The sequence below is a fragment of the Trichosurus vulpecula genome, chromosome 5 (genome assembly GCF_011100635.1).
Source record: "Trichosurus vulpecula isolate mTriVul1 chromosome 5, mTriVul1.pri, whole genome shotgun sequence".
NCBI lineage: Eukaryota > Metazoa > Chordata > Mammalia > Diprotodontia > Phalangeridae > Trichosurus > Trichosurus vulpecula.
Window position 1 is genome coordinate 279,914,448 of NC_050577.1, and position 15,258 is coordinate 279,929,705.

At 36.5% G+C, this 15,258-nt stretch overlaps 1 protein-coding gene across 1 annotated transcript; it reads right to left on the bottom strand.

The window, feature by feature from the left end:
- Positions 1 to 618: 618 nt before the first annotated feature.
- On the bottom strand, positions 619 to 14,311 carry PTHLH (parathyroid hormone like hormone). Its single transcript, XM_036761426.1, has 4 exons — positions 14,042 to 14,311; positions 13,286 to 13,408; positions 6,335 to 6,757; positions 619 to 1,100 (listed from the first exon to the last, which is right to left on the bottom strand). Exons 2-4 carry the CDS (start codon positions 13,384 to 13,386, stop codon positions 1,091 to 1,093), a joined length of 534 nt encoding a protein of 177 aa, XP_036617321.1. The 5' UTR covers positions 13,387 to 13,408; positions 14,042 to 14,311; the 3' UTR covers positions 619 to 1,090.
- Between the last annotated feature and the right edge of the window lie 947 nt (positions 14,312 to 15,258).

A 15,258-nucleotide genomic window follows, 5' to 3' on the forward strand; every position in this document is an offset into this window, starting at 1 on the left:
TAAGCCATAACTAATTAAAGGTAAAACTATATCTGTTGTAGTCAGAATCTTGAATTTTCTCATCAAAATAGCATAAACATAAGTAGAATGACAGTCGAAAGAAGAAATATGGTATTATATATGGAGTCACTATTCCAGGCATTAGTTATTAGGTTTTTTAAAAATAGCCCTTTCCTTTGAGGACTTCTCTTCTTGCTATTGTATCTACCAACCTAAAGACTATTTACTCCTTTTCTTCATTTTTTGGGGGATTCTAAAGATAATTTTTTTTTGGTTTAGGCCTTTTGAATGGTATAAAGTTTCTGAGCAATCTATAGCTTTCTCTCACTTCAGGCTAACTCTATAGATAAATGCCTTTACTTTTTGCTGTCTGAACTGGGTTTCCCTACTGCCAATCCTGCCTCTACTTTCAATAGTATCTACTTTAAAAGATGGTATCTAGGTGACTCATTCACACCATTGATTTGAAATGATAAATTGGAATAAAATATAGGCTAAGCAGTTTTAAACTATACCAACACAATCTTATGAAGGTTAAGACAATTTTCAAATGTAGTTTTTAAAAATTACATTATGTTCCTTTTCCTAAAAATTCTAAATGACATACTTCTCCTGAGTCACAGCATAATTAGATTATATTTTATTAGACTTTCTTTACAAATTTGAAATACTGCTATTTTTACATGCACAGAAGAAAATCAGTTTGAACAATTGTACTTAGGCATTCATTAAAATGAACCACAAATAGCAACACTTAATTGTGTCAGTTATCCACATAATTGATATGTATATCTAAAGTGCATTATGTTACAAAAAATAAAGTCAGCAGCACCAAGATACATTTACAAAATAAATACATCGTTCAAAAAATAAATTATGGTAAAACGTGATAATAATTGGTTTAGCCTGGGGGGAGGGGAAGAAAATTCACAATGACCAATGTGCCATTTCATTGAGCAATGGGGGAGGGGAATTGTTTTATTCCAATGCATTTACAGTATTTACAGACAATAAATATTTCTAATACTTTCCATATGTTCACTATTACAGAATACTGCAATATGTTTTCTGAAGTCCTCAGCTGAAAATTTCAATGCCTCCTGCAAAGAAAAGGAAGGAAAAAAGGGAGAAATTGATTAATTCTCTTTACATATGAAATGATGGAACATGAAAGGTATACAATTAAAGAACATAATATAACAAGGTAAAAAAGACATTTTATTTCTTAAATATTTCCTCCAAAGGAGCTAAGGAACAGCACTGAGTGGAGTAGAATCCAAATATCCCTTTAAAATCTCTTGCACATACAGTTTGGGGACACACAAAGCAGTAGGAAAGTTTGTAGCAGACCACCTTAAAATAGCTGAGCCCCTGAAAACTAAAGCTTCAGTCTATATTTAAAAAATTATCAGAAGGAAAAGATTGCTGTATTTCTGCTAAGGCTGTCAGAAAAAGGATGTTCTCTGAAGACTTGCAGAGAGGTTCTAGGTGATAAGGATGGGGGAAGAAAGAAAAAAAAATGAAAGTACTTGGAAATGACGTAGAAGTGGAAAATACATCATCTACGAAAAATACATTAAAGCTCCCTGGCTTTAGACAAAGCTTCAGGCAGGTTTCTTTCCTCTGTGACCTCTGCTATTGTGTGACCCAAATGTTGACTATTTTTGCTCAGTTTTTCTCCTGATGCTGTCTCTTTTGGCTTACCCTTCTGTCAATGAAAATGGATTGCTTAGGCTGGAGTGAAAACTTTTGACATTCATTGATTTACTGAATTCAGTTTTATATTGTGTTACATATACGAATCATACTTAAACACAGTTTTCTTTATGATTTGGGGGACAAAGGAATCATATTTAGCTATACTTAAAACACTAATGAGCAAGTTTATTATTGGATTATAGTTTTGGAAATGAAAACTACAAATGATTGCAACTTTAAAGCCAAAAAAGACTGAAACTGAGGCATCTCTCTGCCTGTTTCTCCTAGGCAATGAATATTAATTTAGGAATGAAGGAAAACCCCATTGAAATTTTGGGGATAAAATGAACTGACTTTAAAAAAATAGCAGCATGCTACTTGTGTGTCTTTTATTACTTGTATTAAGTTAACACTTGGTATTGAGAACCTTTAATCATCCTGGTCTGGTCAATAATATTTTAAGAGTATATAGCAAAGCTTTTCCCTGTCTTCCTGTCTCCCTCTTCCCTCTTGGCCTACTTCATTTCAGTTACTGTGTTGGTTGCTAGGGAAACAATATAGAATGGAATTTGATTGGCTGTGCCATTGGATTGACTGCCAGGATTGTGGGCAAAGTTTCACATGGCAGACATGTGGGTGTGAGACACACAAAAAGAGCAAATTCTTGACAATTTAGGGGTTTTATTTGTTGTATGAGGCAAAAGGCATACTGGGCATTTAGAGAAGTTTTACTGTGAATCTCAACTTGGTCACTTACTACCTCTGTGATCTTGGACAAACCACTCACTTCTCTGTGCTTCAGTTTGCTTCTCTGTAAGAGGAGGGGATTGGAATAGATAACTGCTTTCTAGCTCTAAGTCAATGATATCATGACTCTTTGAATGTGATCTGTGGACAAGCATTCATAATTACACCGGGATTGTTCCAAAATGTAGAGAAGACAGACTACAAATTACAATTTTGACCAGAAAGTGGGTACAAATATATATATATGTATATATATATATAATATACGTATATATATATACACATATGTACACACACACACACACACACACACGCACATACATATATAATGAGTAAAGTCAGGAAGATGACTGAGAGAGTAAATAATTTCATAGAATCCCGGTATCTCAGAGTTGGAAAGGACTTTAATCTGTCTAATCCAGCCTCTGCTTGAACAAGAATTCTCTCTATACCATTTCCCACATGTTGCCATCCAGCTTGAAGATCTCTAGTGAAGAGGAACCAATTGTGTTCAAAACCAAGTTACTTTGAAAAGTCTTCAATGTTAGTATTTGATGAAATGTGTTGAGAACATCATCAGCAAGAATAAAGACTATGCTGGATATTCCTTCTAAATCAAAATGAAAGGACCAAAGCAAATTTTTAAAATACTTTGAAAAATGCTCAACTAATTTGCTTATTGTCTTCTCTTGTGATTTCACCTGTAGCATATGCACACACCTGAATAGGGAACATCTAAGTAAACAATCCATGTGTACAGTGAGCAGGTGTATTTTATTACAAATATGTACATACAAATACACTATAGTTCTGAGCTCTCTTATTTATTGAGGAACTCTGCTATATTATTTGCCTTTTTATGAATAAATATTTACTGAGACAAAGGATATCTGATTTAAGGTTATAATTAAAAATGGTTTTCTGAATTCTGACATTTCAGCCAGATATCAGATCAAAAACATGATCATAATGTAATTCTTAGAAAGTAAAGCAATACATTTTCTACTATGCATGCCATATGAAAGGAAACAAAAAATTAGCTGGATAGTTTTTAAAAGACAAAAACACCATAGATGTTACAAAGTGTTATAAAGCTTATGACTTTACCATTTCCTACTTTTTCCATTCTCAGACAATTCTGTTGATAATGTCTTTCCCGCCCCCACCAAAAAAAAAAAGGACAGGGCAGTAGGAAATGACTAGATGCCCCTCCCCTTGGTGGTCTTATATATAGTTTTCTAAAATACTTGCATCTGAAAAAAATTTTATTTGGCTTATTTCGATCCTGAAAAAGAACATAAAATACATTTATATTCCTTAAATATAAACTGAAGAGATACATCAGCCAAACAAATTTTATATGGCTTATTATTCCATATATTTAAAACATTTGTATGGCTCTATTTGCACCAAAGATACTCTTTTCCCCACTACCCAATCCACTTTCTTCTACAGTTTGTCATAATACTATATTAAGAGAATACAAATATCTGGCTACAACACGAAAAACATAGTCCCATGAGGCTTCTAACAATAAGAGAATAGAAAGAAGAAACATATTTCTTTTTAGCCCATTAGGCATTGGATTGACTGCCAATCCTGTGGGCAAAGTTTCACATGGCAGACATATGTGGGTGTGAGACCTAATTGCATTAGGCCAATGTCTAATTTTCACTTGATCTACTCTGGTTTCTTTTGGGCCCTTGGTACAAGAACTGGTGCTTATTTTCATAATTTCTCTAGACACTCAAGGGCACTGAAAACTTAAACTGTCAGCCAATAAAATACATAATAAAGTATTTATGTTGCCTTTTTCAGATCTCTAGCATATGTAGGAGTAATAAAATAGAAATGGAACCTAATAATAAAACTTACTGGTTTTCATTACTTACTTTCATGCATATGTACATGTAGGAATATATCTTAAAACATGCTGAAGATATTTACTAATTATTAGCAAATGATCTAAGATATATAGGCCTTACTGTAACTCTGCTAGACCATTCATTGAATCCAAGCAGTCTTCAGTGATGTCATCACTTACTCCATAAGCTAGCCTAATGACACCAAATAACTTGGCATTTGATGTAATAGGCACACTAAATTTTAGTCACTTAACTCAGGAAGTGATGATGATTATCAAGTTCAGAACTGCCTAAAAACAAATCATTTTGTATTGCTATCTGTCACAGAACTGGGGAAAGATTGGTGGGAGGGAGGGGAAGTATTGAATGGCAATAAATCATTGGTTGCATCTGATGTGTTCTTGTGTTGTTTTCATCTGTCTTTCAAACCCCATAGGTTTTCTGTACTGTAAAGTAAAAAAAAAAATCCTATCAGTGGAAAAGTATGTATAGGAAGGTATTATTGTCTAATGGATAGAGCATTGGACTGAAAGTCAGAAGACTTGGCATAAAGTCCAATTGTGATCTTGGGCAGGTCGCTGAGTGAGATACTCTGTGACTTAGCTTTCCCTTTGTAATATTTGACACCTTTCTTATTTACAAAAACATTTTCATGACAAATGTAATCATAAGTAGTTATCAAAAGTGCTGTAAGCATTTAGGATACAATTTGTCATAGAAGTCCACAGTATTATTCTCATCATTATTAATGCTCCCTCTCTTCTAATAATGTGCTTTTGATTGAACATTGGATGCTCATGACGTCATAATATATGGGGAAATATACCGTCTTTGAAAGCCAATACACAAAATTTTTCTTAGTAGACATATTCCATAGTAGAGTGTAAATTCCTCAAGGGCAGTCTATTTAGTTTTTTGTCTTGAATCTCTAGTACCTAACACAGTGCCTAGAACAATAAATGTTTGTTGAAGTAAATTGGATTGAATTTCCGATTAGAAAGATAAAATGGAATTAAAATGTTGAAGACTTGGAAATATTTACAATTTACCTATAAATTGTTTTACATGTACAATACAATTGAACACATATAATGCATATACAACATAATATATATTATATATACATACAATATTCTACATATACAATATAATATGTATTGTATATATACACAATATTGTACGTATACAATATAATATGTATTGTATATATATACAATATCGTACGTATACAATATAATATGTATTGTATATATATAATATCGTACGTATACAATATAATATGTATTGTATATATATACAATATCGTATGTATACAATATAATATGTATTGTATATATATATATATATATATATATATATACACAATATCATACGTATACAATATAATATGTATTGTTCTGTAGTGTTTATAGATATTGGGAAAGCAGAAATTCCCCTTGTTTTTCCTTAAGATGAACAGAGCAGAGTTAAAAAGTCTACAACATTTGAACACTGATTTGTTTTATATTAAAGTCATAGCCATTCACTTCTCTGAAGCTCAATTAATATTCAAGCTTAGTTTTGGCTAACTTAGCCTGGGGAGAAGCAACATGGTATAATGGCTAGAGTGTTGCCCATAAAGATTTGGATTCAAGTCTTACTCTTTACTCGTACTGGCTCTGTGACCCTGGACAAGTAACCTAACCTTTAGGTGTTCTTTCTCTAAGCCTCTAGGTTGTAAAGAAAGTATTGGTAGCTGTTCCCTGTATCAGCGAAATCATAGGTCTAGTCCCTATTCTAAAGCGGGAAAAGATGTTTAGAAGGGTTGGGAATCTCCAATTACCTTAGCAGGGTTCTGACAAAATGTCATAAGAGATCTTAAAATGTATTGCTCTAGGGCAGACTATATACTTCTCATCTTTGTAGTGATTTATATATCATATCAATAGGGAGAAGGTTCAAGAACTGTGTGAACTGGAGGGAGAATGTATATAGTATCTCAGAGCGGTGAAGGCTAGGCAATAGGCCTGGAAAAGTTTAATTACCGTAAATTGAGATCCAGCGTAGTCCCAGAGATGTCTGATAGGTGAACCCCTTCAACCCCACTGCCAGCTACACCAGAGTTTAACCAAGCTGATCGAGTTCGCCGTTTTTTCTTTTCCTGCTCCTTGCGTTTCCCTGGTTTGCCTTTCTTTTTCTTGTTAGATGTCCTCAGTGGCTGCTCTTTATATGTCTGTGCCTTGTTGGTCTCCTGAGTTAGGTACCTCCCCTCATCTTCACTTCCAAACCGGACGGGGTAATTCTTTGTGTTAGTAGCAGGCTTGGGATTGGGAGAAACCTCTAAGGTAGCCCGGATTTCAGCTGTGTTAATGCCTTCAATCAAATTTTGAAGAAAGATTCTTCGTCGTAAATCTTGAATAACCTTCCCTTTGTCATGGAGGAACTGGTGCTCTGATACAGCTCTTTTGCTAAAAAAAAGTCGGGGAGAGGAAGGAGGGAAAATTACAATTTAGTTACTACTGGATGTCTTGATTTTATTAATTCTCCACTTTGCACATGATAAAGAGGAATACAACATCAGGACCACTTTGAATTGCTATTTCTAAAGAAAAGGGGGGTAGAATCAGAAAAGAAACAAAGTTTGATGACAACATGAATCATTAGGTTTGTATCTATTCTTTTCAGGGTTCTATAGGAGGAAACCCCTTATTATTATGAATCAGTATGAATTCCAGGAATAAGTCAATAAACCTGAGATAAGAAATGTAGAAGGAGCTTCTGGTCCTTCTTAAGCCGCCCCCCCGCCTCCCACACACTGACTGTGAAGGGACCTCCTCCCCTTCACTTTGGCTGCAGTGCAGTTAACCTGCCTTCTTGCTATTCTTCACACTCAATAGTCCATCTCTGGTCTCTGTGCCTGGAATGCTTTCCTTCTGTCTCTCTGCCTTTAAGAATTGCTACTATCTTTCAAAGCTCAACTTAAATGTCATTTCCTATATAAAACGTTTCTTTATACCCTCCCTTATGTACTGCACATATTTTGTTATATATATATTTATATATTATCTCCTATGAAGAAAAATGTAAGTTCCTTAAAGTCAGGGACTAAACTTTCATTTTTGTCTTTGTATTCCCATAATGTCTAGCACATAGTAGACATTTAATAAATGCTGATTGATTGGATAGCAGAAGAACGATACCAGCTCATCCTACTTGTGCTCAAGATGTGAATCTCATCTACATTATCACTGACAAGTGGTCATTCACCAAACTTGAAATCCTCCAGTAATGAAAAATTCACTATCTCTCAAGGCAGCTCTTAGGAGGAACAGCCTGTACAAAGGAATGGAGGTGGGAAATGGCATGTTCCTTTTTCAAATAACTATTAGTGGGATTTTTTTTTATACTGATGTGAAATCTGGCTGTATCACTTCCATAAACTAATTGTAATTCAGTCATTGAATTTGGGGCCATAAAGAACAGATTTAATTCATCTTCCACATGACAACATTTCAAATATTCAAAGAAAGGCAAAGCAGTCAGTTAACTAACAGGCATCATTGTATGTAATTTAAATATAATTCTGCTATTTTTAAAAATATGCTTCGAGTAATAGAAGTGAGTGTTCCCTTAAATGTGAGGAATCCAGCGTTCTACTGTCTTTGCTTGCCTTTTGATAGTTCTCTGCAGGCAATAAATTCCTCGCTGTACACACTGATGGTGTTTTTTTTTTAAAGCACAGTTCATCAAATGCTATCTAATATGTATAACATCACTTTAATTCAAAGACAGTGAAAAAGATGAAGGTGGAGGGAGTTGAGAATTTACTATAGGGGATGTTTGTTTATTTTTTTTAAACTTCACCTGTAATGATATGTTGGTGTGATCTGATGGATTTCTGGCCATGAGGGTACATTGGATCTTTACTAGGACTTTCATATTTCCCCTCTATTCCTGCTTGTCTCATTTCCTACAAAGTCCTTTTAAATGATCTCCAGTCTCTTATACAAATTTATTTCTTCCTTTACTTGCCCCACTCCTCTCTTCTATTTGCCAGTTATTAAAGTTATTTTGAGGTTATTAGGTGAACTTTTAGTTTAATCGGCCATATTTCCAATTATATACCTTTCAGAGAAACCTTCCTCCATTTCCATCTTTTCCTAAATCCTACTATGTTTACTGTGGTCCAGCCTCCATATGCAGGTTGGAGAATTAGGTTTGTTGCCTTCAAAAGGATAAGAATAAATAAGATTCTAAGAGGTAAAGGTAAATAATATTCAGTGAACCATAATAAAAGATTCTAGAACATTAGAATGATCATCAAACATGGGCTAATCTCAAACATATCTGAGGAAGGTTAGAAGGGCTATTCCCTAAATATTCTGCCATCTATATGAGGGAGCATTGTATCCATACTCTCTATGACTCCCAGTGGAACAACTTTCCCCCGCAGGAATGAAAATAGCTTCCATTTCCTCACCTTTTCCCCCTTACAAAGTTAAAGCCTCTCTTAGTTTGGTTCCTGAGAGGAGGAAGCAAGAGTAACATGAAGACTAGTGGGAGCCATTTAACAGTAAAGAGCGCAATCTAGCCCTCTGGCATCTGGAGTATAGCCCTCATTACATGACCTAGAGTTAGTATCATTGTTACCTATCTGTTCATCACAAAGTAAATAACTATGGTTCCTAGAGTTTTTCTCTGGAAAACTTATCTAGCTTATCTGCTTATCTAGCAACTTTCTAAGTGAGAGTACAGAATGAGATTTTAGATTTTAATGGTAATTTCTGTGAATATTATACTTAATATTCAAACTGCCCTTGTATATTTTAAAATGCTGACTGACTTGAAGACATTACTTAATGGAAAGGAATTTAAAAGGAGCCTGATTTAAATGAACCATGCAGTAGTCTCTTTTCCTTTTTGAAGGTGCCACATGTTACTAGATTAAAATTCACTTAGTCCATGGGAATTTTTAATATCCTGGAAACTTTTAATAATCTTCATACTTGAAAGTTAGCTATATTATGACTACAGCTTCTAAGAGCAGCAGTTTTGTATTTTTCTTTCAAACATAGGTCTAATATAATTACATATCTCATAGTGATTGCAATTTAGAAAGCATCCTTTGGCAAAATGCCAAACACATGTACACAAAAGTATCTCAGCCATTTATCATTCATAACATATTCTGGATTATTCCACTCTCTTGTCACTTCAACAGACACTCATTCTATCTTTCCTATTCTCCAATTTTGTAATACATATCAATCCATTCTATTAGCTACAAGCTAAGTTTTAAAGGCAATTGGTTTCTTCTAATCAAGTCAGTTTTGCTCATGCCCATTCTCATTGGCATACAGTGCTTCCGTCATATGTGAGTCACATAGCTTTCCTAACTTAAGCTCTGGACTTTCCCAGGATACTTCTCATGGGAATGCAGTTATCCTTCTATCCTTCTTCTTCATAAAAAGCATACAGATTTGTTTGACTTTGCTCAGTTTAAAATCGTATGTTTATTGCGAAGAAAAAAAGTTTTCCTCTTGTCTTTGACAAAATTATTATTAGCTAATTGTGATCTTCACAGACAATGCTGCCAAGTATTTCACCTAGTGTTTCAAGGACTTTAGTCTTGAAAATGCCGCTTTAAAGAAATGATCATCAAAACTCCCCTCCCCCTCCACTAGATTTTGCCTTCGGCATATAAATTAAATTCTAGACTTCTTTTTTAGTGGGCAAATAACCTGCCTTTTAAAAGATGTGTACATATACATTGTTATGGAAAAATAAGGAAGAATGGAGGAGCTTTCCTTTTAAATGGCTATATAATATTTGAGAGACATATCTGACTCTCAATAATACTCCAGTGTTCTATACTTCCAGAAAAGATGGCATAGTTTTATTTTTCACATGACATTTATCATTTGGGGTTTAATTAAAAGGAAAACAACAAATCCTTACCATAATATGCTTCATTGTTTCCCTTAAACATTTTTTTACAAAGATATAGGAAAGAATTCTTAACAAAGGTAACTCCACACGTCTATCTGGGCCACTGTTTAATTCAGAGGGAAAGGTCTTTCTGGGTGGATTTTCATGGAAATAGATTCAATTTCTATAGAACTGTCAAAGAGAACAGCGAGTAGACAGTGGGATAGAAATTTCTTCTTAAGCACAGAATGAAGCAGGCCACTGGAGCAGAAGCCCGGCTCTTAAGGAAACATGGACAAGAAAAGTTCTGTGGTCCATGGAAGAGACAGGGTTAGGGTGTTAGAATGAGGATGACTCACTAGAAGTCCCTTCCAACTCAAATGACTCAGTCAAAAGTAATGCTTTTTATTAAGTGGAATAGACCAAGTCTGACTCCAAAGCAAACGCAGCCAATGATGTTTTAAGTTTACGAATATACTGGAGAGAGTCCCTTTACAGTTTGAATGCAAAAGGTACCCATCTACTCGCCCAAGGTATTTTAACTTAGAACAATCTGCTGCCTGCTTCTTGGTCTTTGTCTCATTCACCCTCTTGCCTTATTAAACATTTGTTTTTTAGTTAGGATCTGCAATTTCAACAGTGTAGGGCAACTCCTAGTATAGACATTTTAACTAACACTGCAGTTTGGTAACCTTTCCATAATTTACAGTCTTGGAGAGTTACCTGGGGATACTAAAAGGTTAAACTGCTTGACCATGGTCACATAGTATATGCCAGAGGCAGAATTTGAACCCACATGTTCCTAATATTAAGATTGGCCCTCTATTCATTAAAGGATACTCCCTCTCTCTCTCATTAAATACATTTTATATCAAATCCCCAAACTCCAGAACTTGCAACATTTCTAATCTTTTTCCTTTTCACCTGCTTGAGGAAGTTTTACTAAGTTCTGTTTTATTATAGAACTGCCCTCTATATTTTAAAAGCAATACTTCCATGTCTTAACACCCTAAAGCAATGAGGGATTTCTAAGGGGTACTGAAATATTTATGTAGTTGAGGTTAAGCAGCTTTCCTAGAATTTGGTTTGAAGAGTGATTGGGGAGTAATATGGCTTGATTATATGTTAATAAAAGTTCTTTCAAGAAATTGACTTATTTCATATTTTGAATAGACTCATGTTTTGTCTAACATGCAGTTGACTGTTATTCGGTGACACTGCAGATCTAATGACTTGTTTTTAACTCCATCTGGCAGTAGTAATTTGGTGTAATATTTTTGTCTACTGATGATTTAAGCTTCCATGAAAAAGCCTGGCTGTAATGTAATGTGATGATTAATCATTGACTAAAGCAATGTTTTGTGGTAGTTTTATAACTGTCTACAGAGTGTGAGTATTTAAGTATGAGATTGTGTTTCACCCACAAACAAAACTGTAACAGTGTTACTGGCTGCTAACTGATTTCTGATATGTTTTGCGTATTAAGGCCAAAAAAGAGTTAAAATAGTATTAAAAAAACTTAGCACAATTTTCCGCAGTAATTGTGGAGAGGGAGAAGCAATCATGATTTGCAAGTGGTTCCTCAAAACAAAAAACAGATATTTCTTGTAAAACTTTAAAGAAAAAAAATGGCTCCATTCCAATTCAGTGTTTCTTGGTCAAGTAAATAGAGTATTAATTGCATGTCACATTTTCTTATTTACATACACCTAAACATAAATTCTCTTTATGTTTGAGCTGAACAAAGTTTCACTCAGGAAAAAATCTTAAGACAATTTTCAGAAATGCCCCAGTAAAACTGTTAATTTGAAGAAAACAATGTAGTTTTATCTTTAGTACAATGTTCTACACGATTTGCCTTAGGAGATTCATAATAGATTTTCATTTAGTGCCAAGGTTCAGACATGTCTAAAGTAATTTCATTTAGAAATTTTCTGTTCGAATAACAAGAATAATTAATTAATAAAATAATAAAAACAAGGAAATATATGAAACAGTTGCTTTTGTGTATTCCCTGGAGAATTGACAAGGAAAGTCTACTGAACAGTGGTCGATATGACCACACTTAACATTTGTAGATTTCCTCCTTTAATTCCTTCTCCAGAGTCCCATTGTCTTTGCAGTTTCCAACAAAACTTTTGTAGTACTTTGGGTGCTTTTTCACCTGGGATGTTCAGTGTACAGTTAAAATGACTGAACAAAGAGCATGAAGCAGACATTCAAAATCTTTTCCCTTAATCATCAGGTTAGATATCGATCTGGGCCCTTCTAACTTTTCAGTAACATCTTTCATAGAAGTGATGTTTTTTTTTCTAGTGTGGGTGGATGGCTGATTATTTTGGATCCAAAGTTCATCCTTAGAATATCTCCAAAGGAGAAGGCTATCCAAGTCCTTCGGCAGACAGCATCAAATATATGATTCCACTTTAAAATATATTTCAAAGTGGCAATAATCCAAAGAAGAAGCTTTCTATACTTAATGTTCATTATGGATCTAATCACCATAACCTTTCTGGAGTTTCTTACTCCTTGAATTTTTCCAGTGAGAATTTTCTACTATTTTAAATAAAATTTTGTCTTTGTTATTTTGCATGGTTATGCCATTCATAATTAATATATGTATTTCTATGATTCCTAAACACATGCATATATATAGATAGAAGAAAGCACATATTTACTTCTCCATACTTCCTATGCTTCCTCTAGTTTATCTAATTCTCTTACAGTTTTCAGATATTAAAATGAGACCTTTACTATCCACTGAAGGAAAGAATTAGATTATTTTAAAAAAACCACCTTTCATAGAAATCCTATTTTAAAAATCTCGAGGCTCAACCTGTTATTAAGTCCATTTCACAGACTTGTTCTCAACTAGCAGGCTTCAGCAGGTAGCCTGAACCTCATCCTGTTCAAAACTGAAGTGGGTAGCAACATTCACACATCAGTGGAAAGTTGGGAGAATTCCTGGAGCCCTGCTACTGCCAGCTCCAAGGCGGCCACAAACTTTCCCTTCTCATCCCGCTCCGTATTTGTCCAGGAATCACATAAGAAGAGAAGAGAGGACTTACAGTCGGCGGCTGAGCCCCTCCACTGATCTCCCACAAGAGGGAACAGAATAACTCAGTAGAAACACCGCAAAGCTCCATTGCTGAAACAATCTCCTGAACATTGTATCTTCTTGGTCTCGGAACCTGCAACGAAATGAAAAAGACAAAAAGAAAAAAAAAAAAAAGAAAGAAAGAAAAAAAAGAAAAAAAAAGAAAAGAAAAAATGGGTCCAAAGTGCCACTCCGTATTCCCCCCACTTCACTTTCTTAAAAAGAAAGAAAGAAAGAAAAAGCCTCTTTTACATTAAGGGCATCTCCAAAGTTGTAAAAGAAAAGTGTTCTCTAGAACCTCTCTAAGCACTCACTCCTTCAGAAATCAGCTCCTCCAACTGGAATCGTGCACGCGCGCGCGCACACACACACATACACACAGAACACACACATACACACGGGCAAATCAGAGACACTTCCTCTGAAATAACGACAATGAAATAGTTTATATATGCATCAGGGCGAGGAGTGTGTTTACACGGCTCCCATAGCAATGCTTAATTAATCTGGCAAACAGCTCTCTCATGGGTCTGTGGAGCTAGGCAAGCCCCTTTTTTTAGGGAAAGAAAAGTTCCCCAGATAGGTCAGCCTCTTTGAACGTCTGAGGGACCAGACTTCTCGTTTGAGAGACACATGGAGATACACACACACGCACACACACGCACACACACACACACACACGCGCGCGCGCACACACACACACACACACACACACACGTTTATATACCTCCTTGGATGCAGTGTTCAGATAGAAAGTCGATTCCACACACACTTTTGGAAAAGGTGTATGTCGTCGTTTTTATCTAGAGAGCCGGGTTGCAGAGAGATCTAAAAAGCAGTGGAGGCAGCAGCGGAGGCAGCGTGTAGGCAGTGGCGGCGGCGGCTGCTACGATGGGGTCCGCTCTAGAGGCTGGAAAGCATGCTTTGGTTGTGCAGGTTGGAGCAGGGCTAGAAGCTGAACTGGGACTGGAATGTTCACACGCTCTGGAGGCAAAACCTGCTGGAGAAGTGAGCGATTCGCAAAGAGGTGGCGCCCTAGGAACATGTGCTGGGAGAAAGCAAGGCTAAAGCAGAGATGCAGCGGGGGTGGGGGGGGAGGGGGTAGGAAGGAGGAGGCTGGGGATTGCGAGAGAGTTAGAGACAGAGACGGAGAGACACGAAGAGGGAGAGGGAGAGCACAGATAGGCAGGCGGACAGACGCACGCACAAAGGCACATGTATATGCCTATCTTCTGAAAGTCTCCCCGATTTTATGACTCCAAGAGGGTCTGGGGGCTCGGAGGCAAAGGCTATGGAGAGGAGGGAAAGAGGAGGAATGAAGAAGGGGCTCTGTTCCCCCCCCCCTCCTTAGGCTGGGGGGTGGGGTAAATGAGGGTATCATTTCAAGTTCCTCTGGGAAACTTCATTCCCTAGAGGTAGGAGGTAGTTTGAATACAGTCACCTTCAGGTGTGGCACTAAGGCCGCCCTCAGTCTTCTCCCCTTTACCCTCCCAGGCTCAGCAGAGCCCAGTGCCCTACCACAAGGGCGATGCTTCTGATAGCGCGCTCGGGAGGAGAGGAACAGGGATGGTTCCTCTGAGGAACCAGCAACCTCAGATTCTAGGAAAGTTTTACTATCTTTAGGCGCTAGCTTTTCAGGCATTAGCAGGGACCCCTCTCTGCCCCCACCCCCACCCCCCAAACGAATTTGCTAGGAAGTGTACGAGGCTAAGGGCACTAGGGGAGGGTGGAGCAGCCTCCATTTATACGAGAAAACCGGTTTCAGCCTTCAGGCTGGGATAGAATTTCTAGCTCTTTCTGTCGGGAGAACAGCTGGGAACATCTGGAGCTGGTCCAAGAAACTTCATGCAAACTTTCTTTCTCGGCTGAAGGGGTGACACACTTGGTAGTCTGTCAGTTCATCACCACCCCCAACAACAATAATGTCCCTCACTTTTCTTCCAG